The sequence below is a fragment of the Coptis chinensis genome, chromosome 9, assembly GCF_015680905.1.
Source record: "Coptis chinensis isolate HL-2020 chromosome 9, ASM1568090v1, whole genome shotgun sequence".
Lineage (NCBI taxonomy): Eukaryota > Viridiplantae > Streptophyta > Magnoliopsida > Ranunculales > Ranunculaceae > Coptis > Coptis chinensis.
The window spans coordinates 60851517-60877460 of NC_141464.1; the positions used below are offsets into that span (position 1 = coordinate 60851517).

A 25944-nucleotide genomic window follows, 5' to 3' on the forward strand; every position below is an offset into this window, starting at 1 on the left:
CCATGCACCCACACTCCTCACCTAAAAATCTAGTTCCTCCAAACCAACACTAAACCAGCTAAATCCACGGTCCATAATACCCCACTTCTCTTTCCATCTCACAAAGATCCCCACGTGTCCCACCACCAACGGTTTATTCAACAATCCCGGGCAACACACCACGCGGCAAATAAATTGCAAGGACAGAGCCAGGATTATAAGCTAGGGGGTGCGAGATTATGTGCACACCCCTGATAGGGTTATTTACTAAAAGCATTACTTTTGGATTAACTCTAATTCTTTATATTTTGAATAAGAATCATATGGGCAAATGTTATGCATATTATTTATGTTATTAGTTATATGCATGTGTCTAATACTTTATGTTGTAGATGATATGGTGTGTGGTGACACAGAGAAGATCATATCATCAGTACCTTATAAAGTATAAGTAAACGTTCACAACCTAGATGGATTTGGATAAACTATTGGTACGGTTGTAGTATAATCTGGTATTAGTCTATCTTGACTATAAGATTACACTAGTACACTTTGTGTGTATTGAACAGAACCAAGTGAGGTTGTTTCTCTTTATACTGACTATATAAGAGAACAAACGCCTCTGTTATTATGGATGCTTGTCCTCTTAATCCGGATATAATAACGGGCACTTACTTGCATTGTACATTGCTTTAAATCATCAATGAGTGAGATTCATTTGTGAATTAACAAACTCAATGGATTGGATAATGACATTGTATGTAAGGTGTGTTGTTGATTATAGAAGGAATCCGTGACCCGCAGGAAGTCGGGTTGATGATGTCCCCTTGAGGAGCTCATAAGGATTGTCATGTAAACCCTGCAGGTGAATTTATTCCGACATGACAATGAGGTTGAGTGGTACTACTCAAGGACATAAGAAGTTGATTGATGTAGTTGTCAGTAACTTGACTTAATCAATGGACATTCGATATCTTAAACACGGGGAGATCAATGAGCATATAATATAGAGCCCATAAACGTAACACGTAATTTGGGATTAGGGCGGTAGTGCAATAATGACCTTTAGTGGAATAAGCCATTTGTTGACGGACTTGGGCCGTATGTTCTGGGCGAACATGGGAAGCCCAAGCCTGTCAGGAGGCCCAATCCTAATTTCTCCTCATGGTCCCTGTTATAGCCTATAAATAGAAACTCTTCTCTCTTGGCCGAATTCACTATTCATCTGGATTGAAAAGAGAGGCAAGAAAAAATAGATCCAAAATCGATTCTAGCTTTGTGAGAAAGAAGGGGGTTGGTAGATCGTTGGCCACACAACGTCCAATCTATTGAAAGGAATTGAATACAACAGAAGATCAAGAGGTGGTTGCTGATTTCATAGCTATTGGATTCTCAGAGTTATCTTAGCCGATCTAAAGGTTAACCAAACCGTGACACCCCTTATTCCGCTACGCGTGGGTGTTTCACAGTTCGTAGTAAATCACTCGGTGCAACTATAACGGTTCCTACAACCTCGGCCACCCCACCCCACCATTTTTTTTTTAAATTCTTTTTGTTAAAAGGTCTAAACAATAAAAATCAACAAAATTATGCATTTATTTCAATTCACAAAACTAAAGTGCGTTGACTATTAAGAATTTAATATGGACTGATGAAGTTAACTACTTAATCACTTAAGCTATTAATTGATACTACTATGTCTATATATATATCTACATAATCTAGTCCACAAGTCTACAACAATTCAACAAATTGTTAATTTCCTATAATGTTATAAGTTTATATAACATTATATAAACTTATAATGTTATATCATTATATATAACATTGTTATATAGACTTATAAAACATTCAAAGTTTATTAGTTTTTTTTTTCATACTATTTTTTTTTTGTTGATTATATTCTTACTATGGTTATGAAAATTTTGGGGGTGCGAGTCCTTATAATTTGAAGATTTTTCTAGGCAATTAGTTATGTGGTAGTGGAGCTTTTCTAATCTCAGAGGGTATGACAGTCGCCCCCCCCCCCCCCAATCTATGAATACATGCCGACATAAAACAAACTAAACAACTAACTAGACAACCCGGATCCTTCCAGTAAAAACTGCGTAAGGCTAGACATTCCAGCTAAACAAATCAAAAAAATTGGAAAGGGCAAAAAAGTTCCATTCTATAAACCCACGTGGGCGGTTTAATTGAGGCAAAAATTTTACTTTTGAAGTGGGAGATGCAGAGTGGGAATGGGGATTGAGACAGAAGGGGAAAAGGAGTAGTTTATTTATTTATGGTAATTAAAGTCATAATTTATGAGTAATAAATATAGGGGAGTACAATTCAATATCTGCGTGTATTTGGTTTTGACTTGAATTGACACAAATGGCCGGTTTGAGTGTGTTTTACTTTCTTTCAACTTAAAGGTATAAATGGAAGTAAAAACTGAAATGACGAAGTAGTCTTTTTTATAAAGGCATTGAATAATTTGTTTGAATATTTTACCAAGGGTATTTAGTGGTAGAAAAAAAAGCTGGTCCAATTTAAATGTCTAGAGTAATTATGGTGTACTCTACTAATACATATATGTTCCATTGTATTTTAACCCCCAGAAAGAATATCTACGCTCAAACCCATCTTTCACATTATTCTTTTTTTTTCACATTATAACAAATCCAACTTAATTAGTATACAACACAACCAAAAAGCCCTCAAATTTAAGCCCTCATGTAATTTGAGGGTCGGGCCAGCCCTAACGTTTTGATGGGAGGGTAAGGGCCTAGATGTTAAAGCATGAGGGCGGCCCACATTAAGGCCCTTACAACTTTTCTATATAATTTTATTTATATTTTGTTAGAAAATACATAATTATATAAATAGCAAAATGAAAAATATGTTTTACATAAGTTAGTGCTTTGTGTAAGCTCATCCAACATTTCATGAAAATTTTAGTTCAAAATAACAAATTGTTCCATTGTCGGGATATAAACCCAGGTCACTTCTCTATGTATAAACAAGAATAAAATATAAATCAAAGTGATGTGATATGATCCTTGGTATATGGTAATGAAGTTTATAATCAACTTCAACTAATCAAACACAAATTATTCTACAACCTACAACACCACATCATATTTTTGGTCTCATACACATTTCTTGTTGATTTATGGAATACATTGGCACATAAAACCTAATAACGAAACTTTTGAATTTTATTATCTTACAAATTTTAGCCAAATTATTAATTAAGTATATTAACCAAAGTCAAGATTGAGAAAACATATTATTTAAATGTGATAACTAATTTATTGCGTATTAATTTAGCAATATTATACTAATCAAACCCGACCCTCTAGCCCTGCCATCAATTCTCTAAAGAGAGGGCTGATGTGAGAGTTAGGGTTTCACAATTTTAACATTGGCCCTCATAGGCCCGCCCCTCACCTACATTAGAGGGCCGGACTGGCCCTCAAGTCATACGGGCTTCATAGTTTGAGAGCCGGCCAAGCCCGTTTTACACCCCTAAGTTAACCCATATGTTTCCTTTTTCTTTATTTTCGTTGATATAATAAGATGCACCCAAATACCCACCCAATGTAGAAATGATACAAAGGCTTAAAGGCTCAAACGGCTATAAAAGGTGGTAGCTTCACGGATGGAAGTCGAATTCAAAGCCGCCCATGGGAACGAGAGGACTGCAAAATTAGTCCAAGTCTAAAAAGTTGACCACTGCCGGCTACCAACAACTAACATTCCCATGCACCCACACTCCTAACCTCAAAATCTAAATCCTCCCAACCAACACTAAACTTGCTAAAATCCACGGTCCATAATGCCCCATTTCTCCCCACGTGTCCCACCACCAATGGTTAAGGATAGACATTCCAACTAAACAAATAAAAAAAATTGGAAAGCCAAAAAATTCCATTCTATAAATCCACGTGGACGGTTTAATCGAGGGTAGTTCTCTGTTTCATTCACTTCATTTCTTTTCCGAAACATTTCACCAAAACTTTCATTTAAGCACTTTTTATTTCTGCTTAAATTATTTTTAAGATGCAGAAGAATTAATAATGTTAGGAGTAAAACGTGGTGCTACTGAAGAATTTGATATTGAGTATGTTAAACGAGCGAGAGAAATAAGAAGAAAGAGAGTTATGGTTTCTCTTAATTCATCTCTCAAAACTCCATCCAAGATGAAAAATGGTGGGAAATTTGTTTTCAATAGATCAATTTTTGATTCATTACCTCAAGATATATTGGTAAGTTTAAATTTAGCTTTTAAGTAGTTTCTAGTATAGCTTTTGAAGAATTAAGCTGATGGCTTGTTTTTGTTAACAGATTAGAATTCTATGCTGTGTTGATCATGATGATTTAAAACAGCTTTTTAAAGTTTCAAAAACAGTTAAAGAAGCTGTAAGTGATTAAGTTCATGGCCTTTACTCATTTTTCTCTCTTAATTATGATTACTTGTGTCTGATATTGTTTTTTTTTTTCGATTTTATAGGCACTGATTGCGAAACGAGATCATTTCGCGTATAGTACCCCATCGAAAATGGTTTTTAGACGTTTTGGTGATATGGAAATTGAGGATGAAGCACCAAATGCACCGAAACAAGATAGAAGGAATTATAGGAAGTCTAGAATTGATGGAAAGAAACTTGGTGATATTACTGTTGCTTTGTTTCATTCTCCAGAAAAACAACAGTGGAGGAGAAATTTGGTGTTTAGTACTTAAATCACACAATTGGTGTTGAGAGGATCTCAATCAATTTGTATGTATGTGAAGTAATTGAATTAGGTGATGCACCATTCTTCAATTTGGTTCATTGAAGATGTTCAGTTTTATTTTCCACCTTATGTAAAATTGTCAAAAATTAATGAAATTCAGTTGGAAGGATTTTATGCCTTCTGTTTTGCTGACATGACGTCTCATTTCTGAATTATGATGACGTCTCATTTCTGAATTATGATGACGTTGCATTCTTTAGAGAGAAGGCTTTAGAAGTTTAGAGAGAAGGAAACTTTTCTTTCTTACCTATTTTGTGTTGGCACTTTGGTAGGTGATTTTTGGTTTGTAATTATTCCTACTTAGTAGAAGTTATCTTAATTAAAGAAGCCACGTTGAACTCCATTAGAGCGCCATTTGTATGTACTCATCTTAGATAAATAAGGAATACATGCATTATTGTAACTAGCTCACACAACTCATGACCTATGTATATTTGAGAATAGTGCTCCGGTCAAATCATTGCGATTAGTTATCGCCACAATTTTATAGGAATAGCAGCAGTCCCTTGAAATATTTTTAGTGACTAAAATATTACCTTTTTTTTAACTACTTGTAACTAAGTTTCAATATCCTCCATGAAATTTGAGTGAGGGTGAGCCACCCAACCAACCAAACGTACAAAAAAATAAAAATAAAAATAATAACTAATTTCCTTTAACTAATAATTCAAACGTAATCCAACTACAAAATAAATATATTTCGAACATCAAATATCTTATAAAACGATTCAATAGGAACGTTGGATCAAGAGTTTCTAAAATGCAATGTCTAGAGAGGGCAAGAGCCGGTAGAAAGCAATAGACAACTAGACAACGTGGAAATATTGAAGTGAATGGGTAAATGCCGACACTAAAGTATGCAACCCTCTACAGAAACTTGAGGCGGAGACTGGCAAACAGAGCATTGTTGCGAGAGTAAAAGATCTTAATAGGAGCATTTTAACATTTTAAAACCCACCACTGAACAAATATATAATGAAAACACTAGTAGAACAAGATTACGGTGCAAATTCCTTCTTGAACACCTACAGAAACATCTACCAAATGTCCCATTAACCAAGATCACATACGGAGTTTACCAGTTTCACTAATGAGTAACGAGTCCATTTCCACAACCTTTGACCAAAAGTCATCATATCCACATAACGACCTATTTGCAGTCATTATTTTCCAACACCCTAGCATGGGTTGGAACATCTTCAATCTTCATAAGGATACCAATATGGGATCTTGCATCTGCCATAAAAACTCATCCCCAAGTCTCTAACACAACCTCTATTGACTAAAAAAGTAAAATCCACCATTTAATTAAACACACCTCAGGTCTTAGTCAACAGTCGCAATAATGACAACCATAAGTAACACTAGAACACATTGACTCTCCTAAAAAAAACTCCTAAATACAACCAGAAATGGATCTAATTAACCAGAATAGACAACCGACAAATTGCCCTTACAGTTGCAAACCTAAGTATTTAGTGAATTCACAACAAGAAATTAAGTAAGAGTTGTCATTAAATAATATGGTCTAGAAATCAGTACAAAAAGATAAAAAAGAAGACAAGAAATTAAATAATGTGAGTCTTATCTAGTTACTCCACAAGAAGTCAAGAAGAGTAGAAATTTTTTAGTAGAAAAATAATGAGAAAGTTAGGGAGGAGAAATGGAATGAGTGAGGGTTTTTTTTGTTTGGGTTTCTAGAGTTTTTTCTTTTTCTTTTTCTTTTGTTTATTTGTTGTTTTTTTTTTTTCGACTGATACTATTTTTTTTCCCCGAAAAGTTGAGGGTGAGCCAGGGCGTATCTTGGCCCCCTGGCTCCGCCACTGAATATTGTACATCATTAATTAGATACCTAACATAAATCTCAACTATTTTTTTTTGCAAGACTAAATAAACAAACTACAAAGTGAGACTCAACATTCAAAGCAACTAAGAATTTTCAGTTAAATCAACATTGATATTATAAGTAGATAATGAGCAGAATGTGGTTAAGAAGGTATGATTTAGTGAAATGGGTAGGATGTGGTTTAATAAAGATATTGTGATGTGTAAAATGTAAAAAGGTGCACAAGTTTTGAAGTGTGCATTCAAGTATTCATCACCAAATTTCACCGAGCCGTAGGCAAGTTGAATTGGACATGGTCCCAACTTCAGGTTAATAGTAGAGCATAACTACCTTACCTAACCGCCAAACGCCCAAAAACAAGCGGGAACTTAAAAAGAGTGCAACTCTTGTTAGCAATTCGGAATACGGTAAAAATACGATATGGAAATAATTCAAGAATTATTCGGTGACTCAAAAAAATGGTACGGTCAAATATTCGGTCAAAAATTCGTAATACGGCAATTATGCGGTGTTTAATTAATACGCGTTTTAAAAGTTTGGTTGCAAAAATTTGTGATATTATGTTAATAACTATTAATAATAGTTGTCATTCTTTACAATATAGCAAATATATCCAAGCAATTTAGCTACAAAACATTGAAACCAATTGAATGGTTCACGTATAGGCCGGTACCTTCATTTATTTGTTTTTGGATTGAAATTACAGCTCAAACTTCAAAATACACACACCATGGCATGACAATTTAAATATTGTCCAAAAAATATAAAAACAAAAACTTTTGGATTAATTTATCACTAAAAATGTAAGAGTGGGGGACTTAAAGTAAGAGGGAGAACATATAGTACATAAAAAATAACAAAAGCGCAATCGAATTTTCATTCTTTTTTTTAGCCGAATTTTTGAAAAATTTGTCAAAAATCGTATTATACGTTTCAAGGCAAAAAATCACGAAATTCCGAATCTTTCAAACATTCAGAATTATTAAATGTATGACCCTTCAAAAATTCAATCCGTGAATAATTCGGCGAATTGCTAACAAGGAGTGCAACAGACACAAATCTTTTCCTCATTTTTCTCTTAATTATTATTACTTGTGTCACGCCCCGAGACCCATCACACATCCCGAGGATGTGGAGATGAATCTCGAGGCAGTCACTATCACAATTCTATTGAAATTTCGGCAGAGTTTTCTTTGTTTAATCAACGTTTCGTATACTTAAAACCTGTCATAACCTAGAATCATATACTACATCCTTCCAACAACCATATCTATATTAAACTAACTTTATACACAACAGTGATGTGTATATATATATATATATATATATATATATATATATATATATATATATATATACACAAAATGTTTAAATGTTAACTGTTACTCAAATACATTGAGTATTACATCAAAATGAACTGAGCTCTCTCTATACAACCAAAAATGAACTATACTCTCTCTATACAACAAAATGAGCTAGATTCGCCCTATACAACAAAATAACTTGAGTCTGACCCTCGTCAAGCATAAGGAAAATCACCCAAATCCCTATAACCATCATCACTAGTGGTAGGGATAGTCTCCTCCGGAACTGGTTCGTCTGAAAATGTTAATGTAGGATGAGCAAAACAACTATGCCCAGTAGAAATGCACATAACCAATAAATAGTCTACTTATAGCAAACCATTTAAAACATGCAGGGTTTTCATAATAATATCAAAATATCATCACTAACTAGCAGAAATCATTTCGGCATGCTTCTTTAATATTCAAAATAGAGTTTTCACAATCAACATATATACAACTATTGTGGCACTGCATCCTATTAGAATGGTGAGGGCCCCAGTCCCAGGCATATCTCAGTTCAGTAATTCCCAGTGTGAACCATGCACCATTGTTTTCCTGATTTTACCGCAGGGAGCTGAAATGCCGTTGTTGTGTTCGTACACACAAAACCCAAGCTTTTAGGGCTCAGGTGGGCCTGTGACCCTACCCCCCATACGGGCTGTCACCTAACTTACGGTGGTCAACCGTTCGACGACTGCAGACTGCTTAGGATCTTGACACATGTTCAGGAGTGGACTAAACTCTCACTCCTCGCGTCTAAACCTCATCGAGGTAACATGTAACCTCACACAAGCCAAGCACCATACAACGTGACACGTACAAGCATGGTTATCTACAAAAGTAGAAAAGGAATTCCCGGACTACATCCTGTGATGCATCCCTTTAAAGATGGCCCACCACCTCGAAAGGTGTACACCACAGTTGTAATCCTAGAATGAACTGTCGTCTCCGAAAATGCGACAACAATTCCTTCTTTATAGGAATTCACAATTTCTTTTCTAAATCCCCTCGTGATAAGCATAGTAATATATACTCGTATTACCGGTTATTTCCAAATACTATAAATACATATTTAGTTTTTTCCTTTAAAACTGCTGGTTCTGTATGTGTGAGTTCCTGGATTTTCAACAATCGATTAAATACAACCTATGACTCCCAAACGGGCCAGTCATAGCAAATGACAACCTATGATTCCCAAACGGCGAATCATAAAAAATAACAACGAACTATATCCATGGAACAATTCAGAACCTCACACATAGTTACAAACACCCGGGTAATCCTTACCCACATTACAAAATCCATCTCTCTGTCTCCTTACTGAGACAAGAGACGAGAGGCCTTCCCAAAACCAGTTTTGCTCTTTTAACGAAAGAAAACAATCCCCACTACCCAGATTTCACAAAACTCATTTTTCACCCAAAAGCTATCTATATATCTAGTTTTTATCGAGGAAAAATATGAATGCAAAACATGAATATCACATATATATGCATGGTTGATAAACAACTATATTTTACCAATTTAAACCAATCAAATCATGCATGAAAATAAGCATGCTAGATATTGGTATGTAAGTTCCTACCTTAGCCAGCTCCGTTCTCCTCAAGCCCCATTTAACCGAATCCACTCTTATTTAACTCCTATAACATCATATACATAAGTAGGCTATTAGAATTTATCAAACTAACGAGAAATTCTTATCTAACGTAAGCCGAGAAGAAATCTCGACGCTGAGAATTTGGTTTCAGGCAACTTTTTCTCTAACTACAGTTAACAGCAGTTACAAGTCATTTTTAGCCTATTCTTCCGACAGGTCTCTGCAGTCCATTTACAGCTATTGTAGGACCTTATGCCAACACCCATCATATCCATTCCACTGACGATTAAGATTTTTCCCAACTCCAACTACAAACCAATTCCACATCCTTCAATTCACATTAAATCTAGTAATAATTACGGGTGTGTTCCTTCTCAATCAATCATTAATCAACCTGATCTTAAACAAAGTGTGAAACTAACATAAATTTCTCTAAATTAGAGTGAATATATAATAATTCTTACCAAGTCAGTAAGAATAGCTCCTTAGCTTTCTGCTCCACCAATTTCAATCCACTCTATCTTCACCAACTAGCTACTATCGAAATTCAACACACCCAGTTCAATTATTTTCATCAATACACCCAAATCCATCAAAATTGAGTCTAAATATCTATTTGAGATGAAATTTAACTCACCTTTCACTATGATACGATACAATTCCAAGAAATTTTGAATCTTCACACTTGAATCTAGTGTTTCTAAGGATTAGGTGTGAAAACCTTAGGTTTGGATCAATGGAAATTGGGCGAATTGGGTTTTCTCTCTCTTAGGGTTCTAAGTTGGCAAAATGGAGAAGAAAAGAAATTTGGTGCGATAAGTTTGGTGCGATTTCTATGAGTATTAGCTAAGGTTGTTGTTATAAGACTATCCTACCCTTACTTTGTTAGCTATTATCAATCAAGGCTTGCTCCCATGCTCGCGCGTGTAATGGTCTAAGTAAGCACACGTTATCCAGTAATTACTAAGCTGTCGTCAAATGACTTGTCCAGTTCTAAAGTTTCTGGGTTTACAGACGACAGACTCGTATTGACTATGCGAGTATTTAGTTATGCACACACGAATTTACCACCTTAGAATTTTTCAAGTGGTTTTCCTGAACTAACTTGGTTTCTCAGTCGGTGTTAAATTAATTTATGTTATGTCAGGCTAAACGTCTATCCGACTGGCCACATACGTAATCGTCCCTAAGGTTCACGTGTCTTTTACTAATTTACCCTTAATAAGAATTCAGGACTTTACAACTTGTGTCTAATTATTATTATTATTATTATTATTATTATTATGGATTTTATAGGCATTGATTGCGAAACGGGATCATTTCGCGTACTATTATAGTACGCCATCGAAAACGGTTTTTAGATGTTTTGGTGATATGGAAATTGAGGATGAAGCACCAAATGCACCGAAACAAGATAGAAAGAATTATAGGAAGTCTAGAATTGATGGAAATAAACTTGGTGATATTAATGTTGCTTTGTTTCATTCTCTTGAAAAACAACAATGGAGGAGAAATTTAGTGATTAGTACTTAAATCACACAATTGGTGTTGAGTGGATCTCAACTAATTTGTATGTATGTGAAGAATAATTGAATGAATTGAATTAGGTGATGCACCATTCTTCAGTTTGGTTAATTGAAGATGGTTCATATTTATTTTCCACTTATGTAAATTTGTCATTTTGAAAGTGGAGTATTTGAGGGTGAAGGGCTAAAGGAGGTTGTAACAGGTTATCTTGACGTAGTTATGGACTTAGGGGGTGCCCAACACAAAATATGTTTTTTAGGGCAATGACTAGCTTGTAATAAATAGAGTGAACTAGTGTTACCCTCCACTAGATGAGCCAATTAGCCCTCGGATGGGAAATTAGGGTCTCCCCCCCAAATACACACAAAAAAAATTTGGTCAACCCAATTTGACTTTTTTTTTTGTGTATTTAGAGGGGAGGCCCTAATTTCCCCTCTAGGGGGGAAATCCTAATTGGCTCATCTAGTAGGGGGTAATATTGGTTAACCCTAATAAATATTGGGTATTGTATTGGGTACTCATGAAATTGCATTGGGCAGCTTTCGGCCCAAGCCCAACAACTAAGTCCAACAGAAATAGCCCAATACACCCCCCACCTCAACGCATACCGGAAGTTTTGTTTTGTAACCGCTAGTACCAGTATCATTTCTCTTGCGAGTTCGAGTTTCGCATCCAAGAAATTTGAGTTTGCATCCAAAGAAATTTCGAGTTTGGCTGCCCAATCTAACCACTTTAATACAAAATTTGAATTCGAGTTTGGGTGGAAGATTGATTTGATTAGACTTGATGATTTCAAACTCAATACAAAGTGTTTTTTTGGATGACTTCAACCCAAATATTACAAACATGATGACTTCATACCAAACTCAATACAAACTTGATGAGTTCGAGTTTGGGTAGAAGATTAGGTTAATTAAACTTGATGACTTCAAACTTGATGTTTTTTTGGAGTTTGAATAGAAGATTGGGTTAATTAAACTTGAGTTTGAGTTTGCCCAAGCTTGATGAAGTCGTTTTGAGTTTGTGTTCGAGTTTGGGTTGATTAAGTGGAAGTTGATTTTTAAAATGAACTCATGACAAACAAATCGAATTTTTTAAGTCCAAACGACCTCATCATGTCATCATGGAGAAGCGATCAAGCTATTGCACTAGTTCCTTTTCGAAACCCATCGCGGTGATTCTTGAAGCATATCATCTAGCTAAAAACTCAAGAGTTTTGTCTCAAACGACATGACGAGACCGTTTCAATGTACACTAAAACGACATGGCAAGATTGCTTGAGTGTATAACTCAAAATAACGACATTTTAGAATCAAAACTTAATGAGACCATTTGAGTGTACATCGCCTATAAAACTTACGGAAACGATCCGAGAGTTTAGTGCTATGAGATTTATGAACATATCGATGCACCGGTTGAATTGGTTGTTAGGCCTGGGTTTTAATGACAAACTTGTACTATGGCAAATTTGTAATATTTTTTTTTTTTGGGGGTTGCCCAATCCAATTTGATAAGTGCCCAATTAAACTACCTAAATATTTTATTTTTTATGTCTGCCCAACCCAAAATGGAAATTACCCGTAGGCGAATACCAAAATTAATGAAAAGTTCGAAGGATTTTCTGCCTTCTGTTTTGTTGACTAGTGTTTCATTTCTGAATTATGATGACTTTGCATTCTTTTGAAAGAAGGAACCTTTTCTTTCTTCCCTATGGAATATTGCGTTGGCACTTTGGTAGGTGATTTTTGGTTTGTAATTATATCTACTTAGTAGAAGTTATCTTAATTAAAGAAGCAAGTTGAACTCCATTAGAGGGAGTATAATATATGTTATTGGTGAAATTATCCATTTGTATGTACTCAGCCATAGGGAATACATGTATATCCAAGTTGAACGGGCCATTTGTTTACTAGACTAGACAGATTATTGTAACTAGCTTGTTGAGTACTCTGTAGAAGTTGAGCAAAGAGAACTAATGAACTATGAAAAGTAATCCAATAAACAACTGCAAAATTATTGTGTTGGAGATTAGGAGTCTGGTCTCACAACTCATGAGCTCTGTTGATTGTGAAGTATTGGCTCTGCCGCTCTGCTGGTTTCTCCAAAAGTATAGCATCAAGCCCAGTAGGCCACCACTAAAAAACACTAAGAATATAGAAGCAATTCGACTGCATTTTTTTGCTATGGTTTCAAAATTGGCAAGTTTTTACCGGGTCCAGTACTGGGCACTCATGAAATTGGATTGGGCAACCTCCAAAAAAAAAAAGAAATATTATAAATTTGCCATATTACAAGTTTGCCATCAAAGCCCAAGCCCAACAACCAATCCAACTGGTCTCCCCATATCGAACCTCTCGGGTCGTTTGAGTATACACTCAAACGACCTCACCACGTCGCTTTGAGACAAAACTTTGAGACAAAACTTTTGGTTTTCACTGAAACAACCTCACCACGTAGTTTGAGTGTACACTGAAACGACCTCAGTCGCGTAGTTTGAGTGTACACTCAAGTGGTCTGCGTGTGTTGTTTGAGACAAAATTTTTGGTTTTTTGCTAAACTACATGGCGGTCGTTTGGGGACTTTCTTGGACGACATGGCGGGTCGTTTGGGCACTCTCTTGGACGACATGGCGGGGTCGTTTGGGGACTCTCTTGGGCGACATGATTGGGTCGTTTGAACTTAAAAAATTCGATTTGTTTGTCACGATATTCATTTTAAAAATCAACTTCCACTTAATCAACCCAAACTCGAACTCAAACTCGAAAATGACTTCATCAAGCTTTGGCAAACTCGAACTCAAGTTTAATCAACCCAATCTTCCACCCAAACTCTAAAAAAACATCAAGGGTGTGTTTGTTATGATGGAAACACTATGGAAAGGAAAGGAAAATAAGAGTGTCCACCTTTTCCATAGTTTTTAAGGCGTTTGTTTACCAATGGAAAGGAAATGAGCTTTTCCATATGGAAACAAATGGAAAATGTTTTATGTCCTTAGCTAACCCCTGAAAATTTTGTGGAAATGAAAAAGAAAGGAAATAGATAGATAGGGACTTACTACTAATACACTCCACTCAACAATACAATTATTCCTTTCCATAGCTTTTGCAAACAAACATGATTATTCCTTTCCTCAGTTTTTACTTTCCTTTTCCCAGTTTACCAAACACATACCATTTAAAATTATTTCCTTTCCATTCCATTCCATAGTGGACCACCCATTTCCTTTCCTTTCCTTTCCATGAGTTAAAATCATCAAGTTTAATCAACCCAATCTTCCACCCAATCAAATTTAATCAACCTAATCAAGTTTAATCAACCCAACTAAGTTTGAGTATATACTCAAATGAGACATGACTCGAATTGGGTGAAGTCGCCAACTTCAATTCCCATTGTTGATTCACAACTCAACACTCAAAGTATGAACACGATAGAAAACTCGATTTTTTTTTTTTTTTTTTTTTTTTTTGGGGTGCAATCTCGCGAGAGAGATGATATCGGCTACAAAAGGTTTGAAAAAAAAGATAGCTGGTATGAGTTGAGATGGATGGGTGTATTGGGCTATTGTTGTTGGACTTAGTTGTCGGGTTTGGATCGAAAGCTGCCCAATGCAATTTGATGAGTTCCCGATTAAATCACCTTTTTTTACCTGTTATTGCGTCTTCTGAAACTTAATAAGAGAGCCCATACAATATCACTACTAGGCCCAATCTAGACTCACAGTCCTCTAAAATCCATCAAACAATCCTCCTCACCAGATCATTCCACGTGTCATCACTAAATCTCCACCATTAGATTTTCTTTCACACCACGCAAAAAAAAAACAACCGACCTCATTTTCCCTCTGATCGCGCCATAAACCAAAACTATATATAAACCCCAAACCCACCCACTCATTATTTTCAATGGCATCAATTAAGCGCCAACTTTCACCAAACTCAAAGAAAACAAAACTAACACAACCAATCACAATGCAACACGTCACACTCAACCCCGCTGATTGCAACTTAGGTATCCTCTCTTTTTAATTACATTCTTTTAATATTTCACCATTTCTTGATTTGTTGTACTAGATTTTGATATAGAAGAAAATGGGAAAGGAGGGCAAGCATTATATGAGAAAGGGTTTGCGTATTGTTGGTCTGGGGCAAGAGCAAATGTTGGAATTAAAAAGGGGAAGTATATTTTTGGGTGTAAGATTATATCGGCGCAACCTGTTGAGATGGAAGATACTCCACTAGATCAGCAACATGTGTGTCGACTTGGCGTTTCGAGAGGAGATGATGCTGTTGGGAATCTTGGTGAGACGTGGTGTAGTTTCGGGTACGGAGGAACTGGGAAGATTTCGAATGCGGGGAAGTTTATGAATTACGGTGAGACGTTTGGTGTTGGGGATACGATTGTTTGTGTGGTTAATCTTGAGAGTAAGCCATTGGCTTCGATTGGGTTTAGTAAGAATGGGAAATGGTTGGGTATTGCGAAGGAGTTTTATGCTGGTGGTGGTGGATTCTCCAGTGGGAGGAGGGAGAGAATGGGAGTCTGCTATATTTCCGCATGTTTTGTTGAAGAATGTTGTGGTTGAAATGCAGTTTGGTGTTGAAGATGGTTTGGTTCCTGATGAAGGGTTTAAGGTTTGGGACTGTGCATTTGAGCATGGAAATGCTGTTATGGGACCTGCTTTTGGCAATACTAAGGATTGCGAATTGATGATGATGGTCGGATTGCCGGCTTCTGGAAAGACGATGTGGGCTGAGAAATGGGTGAAGGAGCATCCTGAAAAGCGGTATCTTTTGCTTGGAACGAACCTTGCTCTTGATCAAATGAAGGTACGCAGTACTCATTTATTGCTTAATAGTAAATAACAAATCTTAATTGGACATGTGGCAGATATTAGTATTTTGTGTAACACTACTGAATGATTGGTGGTGCTTAATGCAGGTACAAGGGCTCCTAAGAAAGCAGAACTATGGTGAACGTTTTGACCGTTTAATGGACCGAGCAACAGAGATTTTCAACACGCTGTTAGCTAGGGCTGCTAAGATACCACGTAATAGCATTATTGATCAAACAAATGTTTACAAGAGTTCCCGTAAACGTAAACTGAGACCATTTATTCAATATCGCAAGGTAGCTTTACTGCTTTAATAGTTCCTTTATAACCGAATTAAATGAAGAAGTCTCTGCTAATTCTTTATATTGTTACATGGAAAAAATCAGATTGCAGTTGTCGTATTTCCAAGACCAGATGTGGTGAAGCTCCGTGCTGAAAAGCGGTTTAAAGAAATGGGGAAGGAGGTGCCTGTAGAAGCAGTAAATGAAATGTTAGGTATTTATCAACCACAAACATCATTTGAAGTAGTGTAGTAATTGCCTATTGTGATGTCTCTGATTTTAGATGATTACTAATGGTTGTTTCCTGTCCTTTTTTTTGTCATTGCCAGCCAATTATGTCTTGCCTACAAGCAAGGACATGCCTGCTTCAGATGAATTTTTCGACCAGGTAGTAACATTGGAGAGGCCTCGAATTTTAGTATTGTAATATAGCAGTTAGTGATGGCCATATCTGTCATTTTCAAGGTGTGGTTTCCCGAGCTGAACAGGGAAGACTCACAGAGGTATTTGGAGGAGATGAAGCTCACACTACAGTCTGCATCTAGTTTGCCTTATTCTAGCAAAAGTTCTGTCCAGTCATTTGCTAGCCCTTTAATACAAAAAGGCGAGGCTTCCCATATTTAGCTACTAGGCTGTGTTAAAAGTTGTTTAGAGGATATATAAGTGATGCTTAGTCCTTGTATGACCTTGCTACAGTTCGTGCATATTTATATTCTGATGGTGTTGTCCTCCTCATGTTACAGCCAATGTTGGACTGCAGCAGAATCCTAATTCACCTGCTCCGCAAGTGGCCTATGGTTATTTGAGACCACAACTTGTAAGTGTTATTTGAGCTCATCTTATTTTTTCACTGTATCATTAGGATGAGCTAGGTACGTTGTTTGCTTTGTATACTTGCTCCCTTTATAGCATTTTCAAGTGTCAAGCACCATTGTGGTTCCAGGGTCTTTGGTTGGATTTAAATCTGTATGTATAGGCATTTATATTGCAGACATTGGTAATTAATCTCTTCCATATGAGTTGTGCAAAAACTTGGTAAATTTCCATGGAACAATTTGGAATATCACTAACTGTTGAGATTACCTGAATGAATGATTTGCTTCCCGTTCAAATTTTGTCTCAAACCATGCAACTCAATAAGACACAGTTTCCTCTGTTCAATCAATCCTCTTTGCTTTTCATCTTACTCTTCTGAATCCTCAATATGCATCTTCCTTTCATAGAGATACAATATATTTTAATTGGAGAATTCGGAGATAGTTGTACTTTTAAATTAGTAGATGTACCATTTCGAGTATTGTCCACCTCAATAATCCTAACTCCCAATAATAAATTTTAAAATTTGTTGTTGTATGACACTTTTGTGTGTTCTAGTTGGGCGTTTTACTTGACTGAATAAATGGAGGGAAGTGAAAACTCAACGGCATTTTTGACATTGCAGGTCATGGGCTCAGCATATCCAGGTGGGGGATTACAGGGGCAACCACAATATGCATCTGGACAGTACCATTCTGGAGCAGTCCCTGCATCTTATGGCAATTATGGTGTGAATAATCAAAATATTAAAATTAGTTCAGATGGCAGGAGTCCTCCTTTTCCTGGAGGTACTACTGGCGTGTATCCAAACTCTGGAGAGGTTTATCCCTATGGCGGACCTTATCAGACCCATGGAATTGTTAGTTCTGAGAGACCAAACTATGAAAGTAGGATTCCCTCTACTGGAAGCAGCACTGGTTGGAACAATGGAGTGGTTCACTCATACTATAACACACCTGAGACATCAAGTTCCTATGCATCTAGTTTTGGTAGCCCAAGTACTCCCTTGTCATGCAGTAATCCTGGAGATCCTCGTTATGCTGTACAAGTCCCAGGAAATCCTGCCATTAACATACATCCTCAGCCGTCATGTGCCTTCAGTTCTAACTACAGTAGCCCAAGGGATCCCTTCCCATATGGCAACCCTGTGCATCCTCCAGTTGCTCTGCAAGTACCAAGAGAATCTGGTTACAACCCACATGGTCACCTGTCAAGCACTTCTGGTACGATATTCTAGCCTCCATCCATATGTTTTATTTTATATCAAATTTTCCTGTTAGTTTGTTAGGTTTATACACTCCAGATTATTTGTGTGGTATGTGTGTTTTGAAAACATGAACCAACAAAGTCAATCTTAGAGCATATTTTTGCTAGGTATCTTTTAAATATGTGATATTCATCAAATATTCAAATGTGATTTCACATTTTGAAGATGTTAAATGTACATTATACTTATCCTCTGACCCTAGTAGGATGTTAATTTTTCTCTATGTGGCTATGTGGAGATAGTATCTTCAGCCATAGATTCTCTATTTGTTCATGTGTGTGTGTGTTTCCCTACCTCTCTCTCTCCTTTCATTGTGTTTGATGATATCGCATCACTCATGTCAAAATCTTCTCATCAGGCTCATATTGTGGAACTCCATATCCCAGACTTCCGCCTGGAAATGTTCCACCAACTGGAACGCAACAATCTGGAGGATTCTTTACTCCTCCTGGTCCGAGGTACCACTGAGAGCAGACTAGAATCTTCATGCCTGTACTGAGAATGTAAATGTCACTCTCTGAAGCAGCTATACCTTAATGTTTGGTCGCAAGCAAATCTGGTTCACATGGACATGCCAAGATCTCTATATAAACAAGGGCATTTGGTTTTAATACGCTTGGAGTTTGTGATGTTTTATTGGACTAACTAACAATGGAACCTTGTGTGTTTCTGTTGGATGTAACAACAAACTGAAGTTTCTTATATCATCATTAGATATTTGATGTACTTTTCTCAAGTTTTTCTTTATATTTTTTTGTTCGTTTAATTTCCTTTTGTTTTGTTTTCGTAATGTTGATGAACGTCACCTGATGCTTACTGTAGCTTTTGATCCACTGTTCAATGCATTTGTCCCTCGTGTATTTAGTTGAGGAATGCTAGCAAGCAACTCATTTGAGTGTTTTTAGCGAGTGGCATGTAGGCAACTCAGAAGCTAGCATTCCTCTTACTTGGTTACAGAAGACTCCACAAGTCCAGACCTTTCCAAGTTAGCCATTTAACTTCGGAATTATCAGATGCAGTGTCACAAACTCACAGTATCTTGTTCTCTCCTGACTGATTTTCAAAACGAGTCGAGAAGGTTTTGTTTTTCCTTTTCCTGTGGAAAGGCAGTGTCTAATTGAGAATGCACTTGAGAACGCTCTTTGTGGGTGTTACAGTATGGCTACATGTGCTGCTATATGAATCGGGAAGATTCTCCACAAAAAAGTTGATTAACAAACAAATTTCCTCATACAGTCGAACAAGTACGCTTCAAATTTACTCTTCCAATCAGTTCTTTGTGGATTGTCTTCCATAATGATTGTGTTGTAATACGCAGAAGATATTAATTCTTTCATTTGTATGCGTTTATATCATCAGTCCTACCTGAATGATCAGGCAAGTCCAAATAAAACACCCTATGTTCAAGTTTTTATTTTAATGGTGCCTTAGAAGTACCAGCTCGCTGAAGCTGGAGCGCTTCAAAGTTACATTTGTTCACTAGTTCGATGAGACCTAGTAGCACGCTACTATTTGGCCTTCAAAGACAAATCAATATTGCGGAGAGACATTAAAGTTGAAAATTATTTTCAAACACGATGATATGTGCGGTACATCACAACAGAGCCAGCACAACAAAATGAATCAGCGATTTAGGTAAACAAATAAATGGCAGATCAACATCAATAAGTCGTTAACCCTGAGATCAGCGTCTTCTGAGAATCAATGGACTACTGTGAAGCCAAAAAGAAGCAAAAGGATCCAAAGGCGTTCTTAAGGAGAAATAGAGCCTACACTTGCAATGATGAAGAAGGTTAAGTCGTTAACCAAAAACAAAAAGATGAGACATCTTGAGGACTACACAAAAGAGTTTTGGGATGACACTTCGGGACTTACTTATGTGTGTTGTGCTTGCGAATGTTTCTTTTGTAACTATGAGAAAACGTAGACTCATTTTAAGAAAGATCATCCTAAGATTGTAAAGGAAATCATGACTAGGAAGTGGGATTCCTAGCTCTACTTTCTTAGGGTTCGATTGTAGCATGTCTAGTGATCTCAGGTATGTTAGGCTTATAGTATGTCGATTTGCGTCTTTGTGTGCCTCCTTTTAATGATCTAACTCTTAGGGAGGCTTGTAAGGTTTACCCTTTTGCAATATAAACCGGTGGGGTCTGCCTTAACCCCATAACTTTTTCAAAAAAAAAAAAAAACATCAATAAAACTAGAATTTTCAACATCAATAAAACAAGAATTTTATTATTATCAAATGTTTATGATCATCCAAACAACCACCACAGGCAGAAAGTACGAGGTTTAAACAGCTTTCAGAAACTTTATTCAGTGGCTATATGCCAGAACATAATTACTAGAAACCACAAATGCGTAACCAGACAGGACTGAATCCATTGTGCCTAATGTAAAAGGATGATACTAAAATGTAACCAAGTATATCACTGAGTAGATACTCCTGCTACGCTACACCATAGTAGCTAATATATTACCAGTGGTGACGTGGTGTGCTCGAGATATTGCCAACTGCATTCGTCTTGGACAATACGAGTAGCAAGCTTATCTTCCTTGAGCACAAGGAAGACATTCCTGGTCTTCACTCATAAACATTTTTCCGTGGGAAATCGACAAACCCATCCTTAATACGCTGCTCTGTTCACAAGATAAAAGAAAGAAAAGAATAATAGATTAGATTAGCTGTAACAGAAAAGACACACACACAGACACAAGAACACCCACACAAAGGACAAGTAAACGTACCCTAATTAATTCTTCCTCGAACTGTTCAGGCAGCACCTCTCGGGCAGCACAAGCAGCACGACCCTGTGCTTCAGCAGTGCAGGATTCTTCCCTCTCCACCGGCACTGAGAAAATATTGGTTGATTGCTATTCAGAGTCCTCATAAACATCTTCATCAGAGAGCTCATCAAACGACCTCATATCAAGCTGGTAGCGGAGGATACCTCCAATTCCGCCAAACCCTCTGCAAAACTGGGAGCCCTCTTGGGACTTATTGGTGACAAACTCAAGACTGCACCCAAATTTGCGGTACTCGTTAGCAAACCACTCCAGAAGAGAAGTCTTCTCCTGAACTTCCAAGTCTGCGGAGGTGTCAGAATCACGAAAGTTGCTCTGATTCGCCTCCTGCACTTTGTTAAAGTGTTTTATGACCGTCTCACCTGTTACATTATTCTTCAATAACTACCGGTTGATATCCAGATTTTCCCAGACAATAAGTATCTCCACAGCTCCCATTTCCAGCGCTTTCAGAGTATCGTCTATGCCAAACACATACTTCCCTATGTCCTGACTAATTTCCTCAAAGTACTTCCCAATCAAACGCTTCTCCTGAACAAACTTCACATTGGATAAAATCTCAGCGGACAACTCAATGGCCTGATTGAAACCGTTCTCACCTCCATAAGAAACATCAACAACATTTAGTATTATAGCTTGGAGACGAGGGTCAAACATATCAGATTGGCTTAACTCAGTCTTAAAGTCTGCAGATCCAGCAAGAATCAATCCCGGACATTGGGCCGGCTGGTGGTAGCATTGATGTAAAACTGTGATGCCAGCTCAGCTGTCTTCCTCACATACTTGTGACGCTTCTCCATCCGAAGCCTAGCAAACCTCAGAGCGGACTGCCCTCCTCTTCCATGTTTCTTGGGGAGATCTACACTGAACTTATGGAGGACTTCACGAGTGTTGCCACTTAACGTCCCAAAAAGAGTTCCGTTCCCATCCATAATTATGAAGCCAAATTTATCGTCAGATTCCAATAGTTCATGTTGTATGCGAATAAAGAAAACAATAAGAGAGACAAGGACAGAATAAAAGATTCCAATAGTTCATGTTGTATGCGAATAAAGAAAACAATAAGAGAGACAAGGACAGAATAAAAGGTAATAACCAAGGCGCGGATTAGGCTGTCCTTAAGGAAAGATTTCGCCCCTTCCAATAGTGCAGAAAGGCACGATTTATATAGAGAGCCAAAAGCATTTGTACTCTAAGGGGACGCCCTTATGGTAGAGGAATTCCTCATATACCTCACTTGCTAGTGGTGGTTAACCAATGTGGGACTATCCACAATGCACTAAAGTGGAGAGAACACACTTAGTTCATCTCCTCCACTTTGCACACACACTAGTATTTCGAAATACTCATAGAGATTCCAACAGTTCATTCAAGGCCTCTGTATGGAATTTGTTATCACAGAGGTATAGTGACACATTAATTGGCCTGAAAGGATCAAAGTCAATCATAACCTTCTTCTCCTTTCCATCATCAGTCAAAATGGTTCCGGTGTATAGAACCAAACCATTGGGAGGAACCTTATTGTAAAGCTTCAGCCTCTGCTGAGCTGATGTAATGGCACCCAACACAGATTGACGATTAACTCTACTTTTGATATTTGAAGCAGTACCAAATTCGTCGCCCAGCATCTTAGTGACTCGAGCTATCTGATCACGTGGAGGCATGATAAGAGAAATCATGCTAGTACCATTGCCTCTGGCAGCTTCCAGAGCTTTGATCAATTTCTTGATCTTCCATATTTCAATGTTCTTGTCAGTTTCGTGAGCGTCTGACATTGTGAGAGGCACAGTAAAAAGCACAAGAAGAAAAGCAATTCACCAACCTGCAAAAAGGAATATATAGTCAAACCAGAACAAGGATTGTTTATGTTCTTTTAACCACAAACTACGATCACAGCAGTAGTCACGTTTAACGGTGATAAATAAATTCTGAAAATACTACATGCTGCCATTTTTTAACACATAATTGTAAACAGAATAACAACAGTGAACATAAAAGATAATGAACATAACTTGTGAAATAATGATCTTAGTCGTATGCCCATTATCGAAAGAGCAAACATGTATTGATAAGAAGAATGAATTATGAACAGAGGAAAGATAATGAACATCACTGGTGAGGAAATATTCGAAAAAGCTGAACTATAATGAGCTATGGCTTGGGAATATCTTAACTGTAACACAGAATTAGCTGACCCTAGACGTTTAGGTGAAAGTGATAGAATTGCATTTCTAATAGAAACGGGAGGATGGGGATGGACCGATGGACTACATGATCTAGTGGTTCTGTAAAAAAATTAAATAAAAAATAACTGGCATCTTTAAGGTTGAGCAGATTTTGACGCCTTCAAATTCATTTCTCTGTCATACATTGGACAAGCCTTTGGAAATACACATGACTAACTGCAAGCGAATGATGTTAGGTCACATGAGCTTGAAGGCGCAACAAGTTCAGCTCTTTGTGTTCACCTGACTTGTTCATTGTAAGCTTTTATACTGACATATAAGAGAAGAAAACTCTTTGGCTCTTTCCTACTCTCTTTTCAAGAACTCCTTTTGTTGTCATAAGTTGATGTCATTTCTGTGTACAGAGCAATTTCTGCTCGGTATGATAGTCGGCCGGGAGTGGTTTAATTCATTATGCAAGCAAGTGATGGAGCAAGACTGATCTTGAAACCAACAAGCACAGGACTAAATGGAACTATACTACACCGCTTGCGAATTAGGTCAATAAGCAAGTAGTATCTGGAAAAACAATCAAGATAGACATGGATCCCATCCCACTATCTCCAGGCTTAGCGCTATGATTCTTTGCTTATATATCCATAGGTTCAAATCTGTACGTGTAATATGCACTATTCCAAATAATGATTGATATTAAGGTTCAGTTGAAATGATTAATCCACTTTGTGTAATCAGAATGGGGTGAGGTTTAGGTGATTGTTTACACATTATTAGGAAAAACTGTCAAATGTACTTCACATAAGATGGCTACATCAGCGGACTTCGAACTGCTCTGAGAGCTGGCATTTCTTGGTGTAACATCAGTGAACAGTTAATAACAGGATCAAATCTATTAGAACTTGGGACTGTGATCAATTCAGCTAACAGATCATGTTCCCTAGACAGAGAATTGTGGTGCCTATAAACTGGTAAGTATTTTCTAAGGTAAGTTCACCAAGCATCGCCAGAAACCATGAATATACAAACTAATATAATATTCAGTATTCACAATTTAAACCATATAAATAGAACAATAAAGAAAAGTGGAAACTTACAGGTTCGAGGAGAAATCCTCGATAGGGTAAAGGTGCAAGCTCGATGGCAGTTAATGAGATGTAGAGACCAGGTTTATAGGTGTGTGTATAACAGTTTTCCTAGGTGTGCCAAGTGGAGCATTTATAGGAAATCAATTCTAATAATATCTACCGACTTTTTCTTATCTTGTCGCATGACAAAATATCGTGCCCGGGTAATATACCGGATTGCTGAAAAATCCGATATTTTTGGCAGATATATATTTTTAAATGCATTGGCATTTGGCAAGGTGAGATTTGATAAATTGTTGAAAGTGTCGTGAGATTTAGAAGTTACTTGAACAAGTTGATAACTCTCAAATTTAAGAGAATGAAATCTGGTCAAATACGTTTAGACTTTAGACTGGTAAAATTCAATTTCAGCTATTGAAAAAAGGGTGCATAAGTTCACAATGAATCAAGTTAAACACCCAAATTAAAGTGACAATTAGAATTTAGAATGGTAAAGCTTGGAGCTGGTAGTCCTAGACCAGATGTTATTTCGATGGTATTCACCTTGAAGTTGTGAATTGGTCAATTGGAGAAATCACTCTCTTGAATTAATCATCTTAAAACCACATATAAAGTCGTGGCCTTTTGGTTTGGGCTATGATCAAGGGTAGTATCTGTTATTATGATCAGTTTAATATCCTGAAACCACGTAAGATAGAACTATAGAAGGCTTTTAATTAATATCTTATACGTGCAATGAAGTATGGGGTTTACCGTTTACCTAATTTAATTTGTAATTCTACGTGGGAGCTCAACCACCCACCTATTCAATACAAGTATGCAAACTGTGCTGGGCATTGGGTTTTTTTTTTCCAAAAGTCTTAGAGTCTTAAAACCTGTCCCTCGAGTTGATAGTTAACATGATTTTTTTGAATTCTAATTCTAATTGGTAATTGTAATTATATAGGAAAGGCTTATCTATTTTTTCAATAGGGAATAATTATGTTATTTAAGTGACATTACAAAGGTTTTTCTAAATTATTAATAAAAGAGAACTTGTTCTAATATTAGAAAGGGAAATTGAGAATAATTATATAATTTAAGTGATATTAGGGAGGCTTTTCTAAATTATTAATAAATAGAGGATTTGTTCTAATTTTTGTGAGGGAGGTGTTTCGAAATTGAACAATGGAGAGGGATTTCTAAATACCCAACTATCATATAGTGTATAGATAGGTACACGAGGTTAGAACCCTCACATCCCCCAAACCAAACATTTTTATTTTATAAATTAGTTTCTTTACTATTTGTAAGTTTTTAGCTGTGTAAGGAACGCATCTTTCTCAAATCTGAAGTGAGAATATAAGCTGTAGGGTATATAAAGACATTTAACAACTTTGAATCACAATCGTTTCAGAAAAGACCTTGTAAAAGGTAGTAGTGTGTCAATATCGAGTTAAAAATCGGAGGCATTGAAAAAACAATGCGAGGACATGGATTACCAAGAGAAGAACAAAGTGCATTTACTTTGGTTTGTATCATAGGAGTGGCGGATTTAGGATCTTAAATTAGTTAATGGTTAGCACAATGCACAAAGACAGACTCATGAACGCACTTTTA

General features: G+C 36.8%; 2 protein-coding genes and 1 pseudogene across 3 annotated transcripts; 2 read left to right on the plus strand and 1 right to left on the minus strand.

Moving 5' to 3' along the window:
• Positions 1-3896: 3896 nt before the first annotated feature.
• Positions 3897-4893, plus strand: LOC147477131 (F-box protein At1g61340-like). The gene is made up of 3 exons (XM_086584536.1): positions 3897-4232; positions 4312-4386; positions 4478-4893. Exons 1-3 carry the CDS (start codon positions 4044-4046, stop codon positions 4706-4708), a joined length of 495 nt encoding a protein of 164 aa, XP_086440662.1. The 5' UTR covers positions 3897-4043; the 3' UTR covers positions 4709-4893.
• Positions 4894-14932: 10039 nt separating this feature from the next.
• On the plus strand, positions 14933-19007 carry LOC147477132 (uncharacterized). Its single transcript, XM_086583811.1, has 9 exons — positions 14933-15088; positions 15151-15903; positions 16016-16204; positions 16295-16403; positions 16519-16577; positions 16655-16793; positions 16933-17006; positions 17631-18228; positions 18631-19007. The coding sequence occupies exons 2-9, from the start codon at positions 15535-15537 to the stop codon at positions 18738-18740; spliced, it is 1647 nt and encodes a 548-aa protein (XP_086439937.1). The 5' UTR covers positions 14933-15088; positions 15151-15534; the 3' UTR covers positions 18741-19007.
• Positions 19008-20491: 1484 nt separating this feature from the next.
• Positions 20492-24467, minus strand: LOC147477133 (eukaryotic peptide chain release factor subunit 1-3-like; annotated as a pseudogene). The gene is made up of 4 exons (XR_015208592.1): positions 24355-24467; positions 22447-22899; positions 21021-22050; positions 20492-20912 (listed from the first exon to the last, which is right to left on the minus strand). The product of XR_015208592.1 is annotated as a eukaryotic peptide chain release factor subunit 1-3-like (transcript).
• Positions 24468-25944: the final 1477 nt, after the last annotated feature.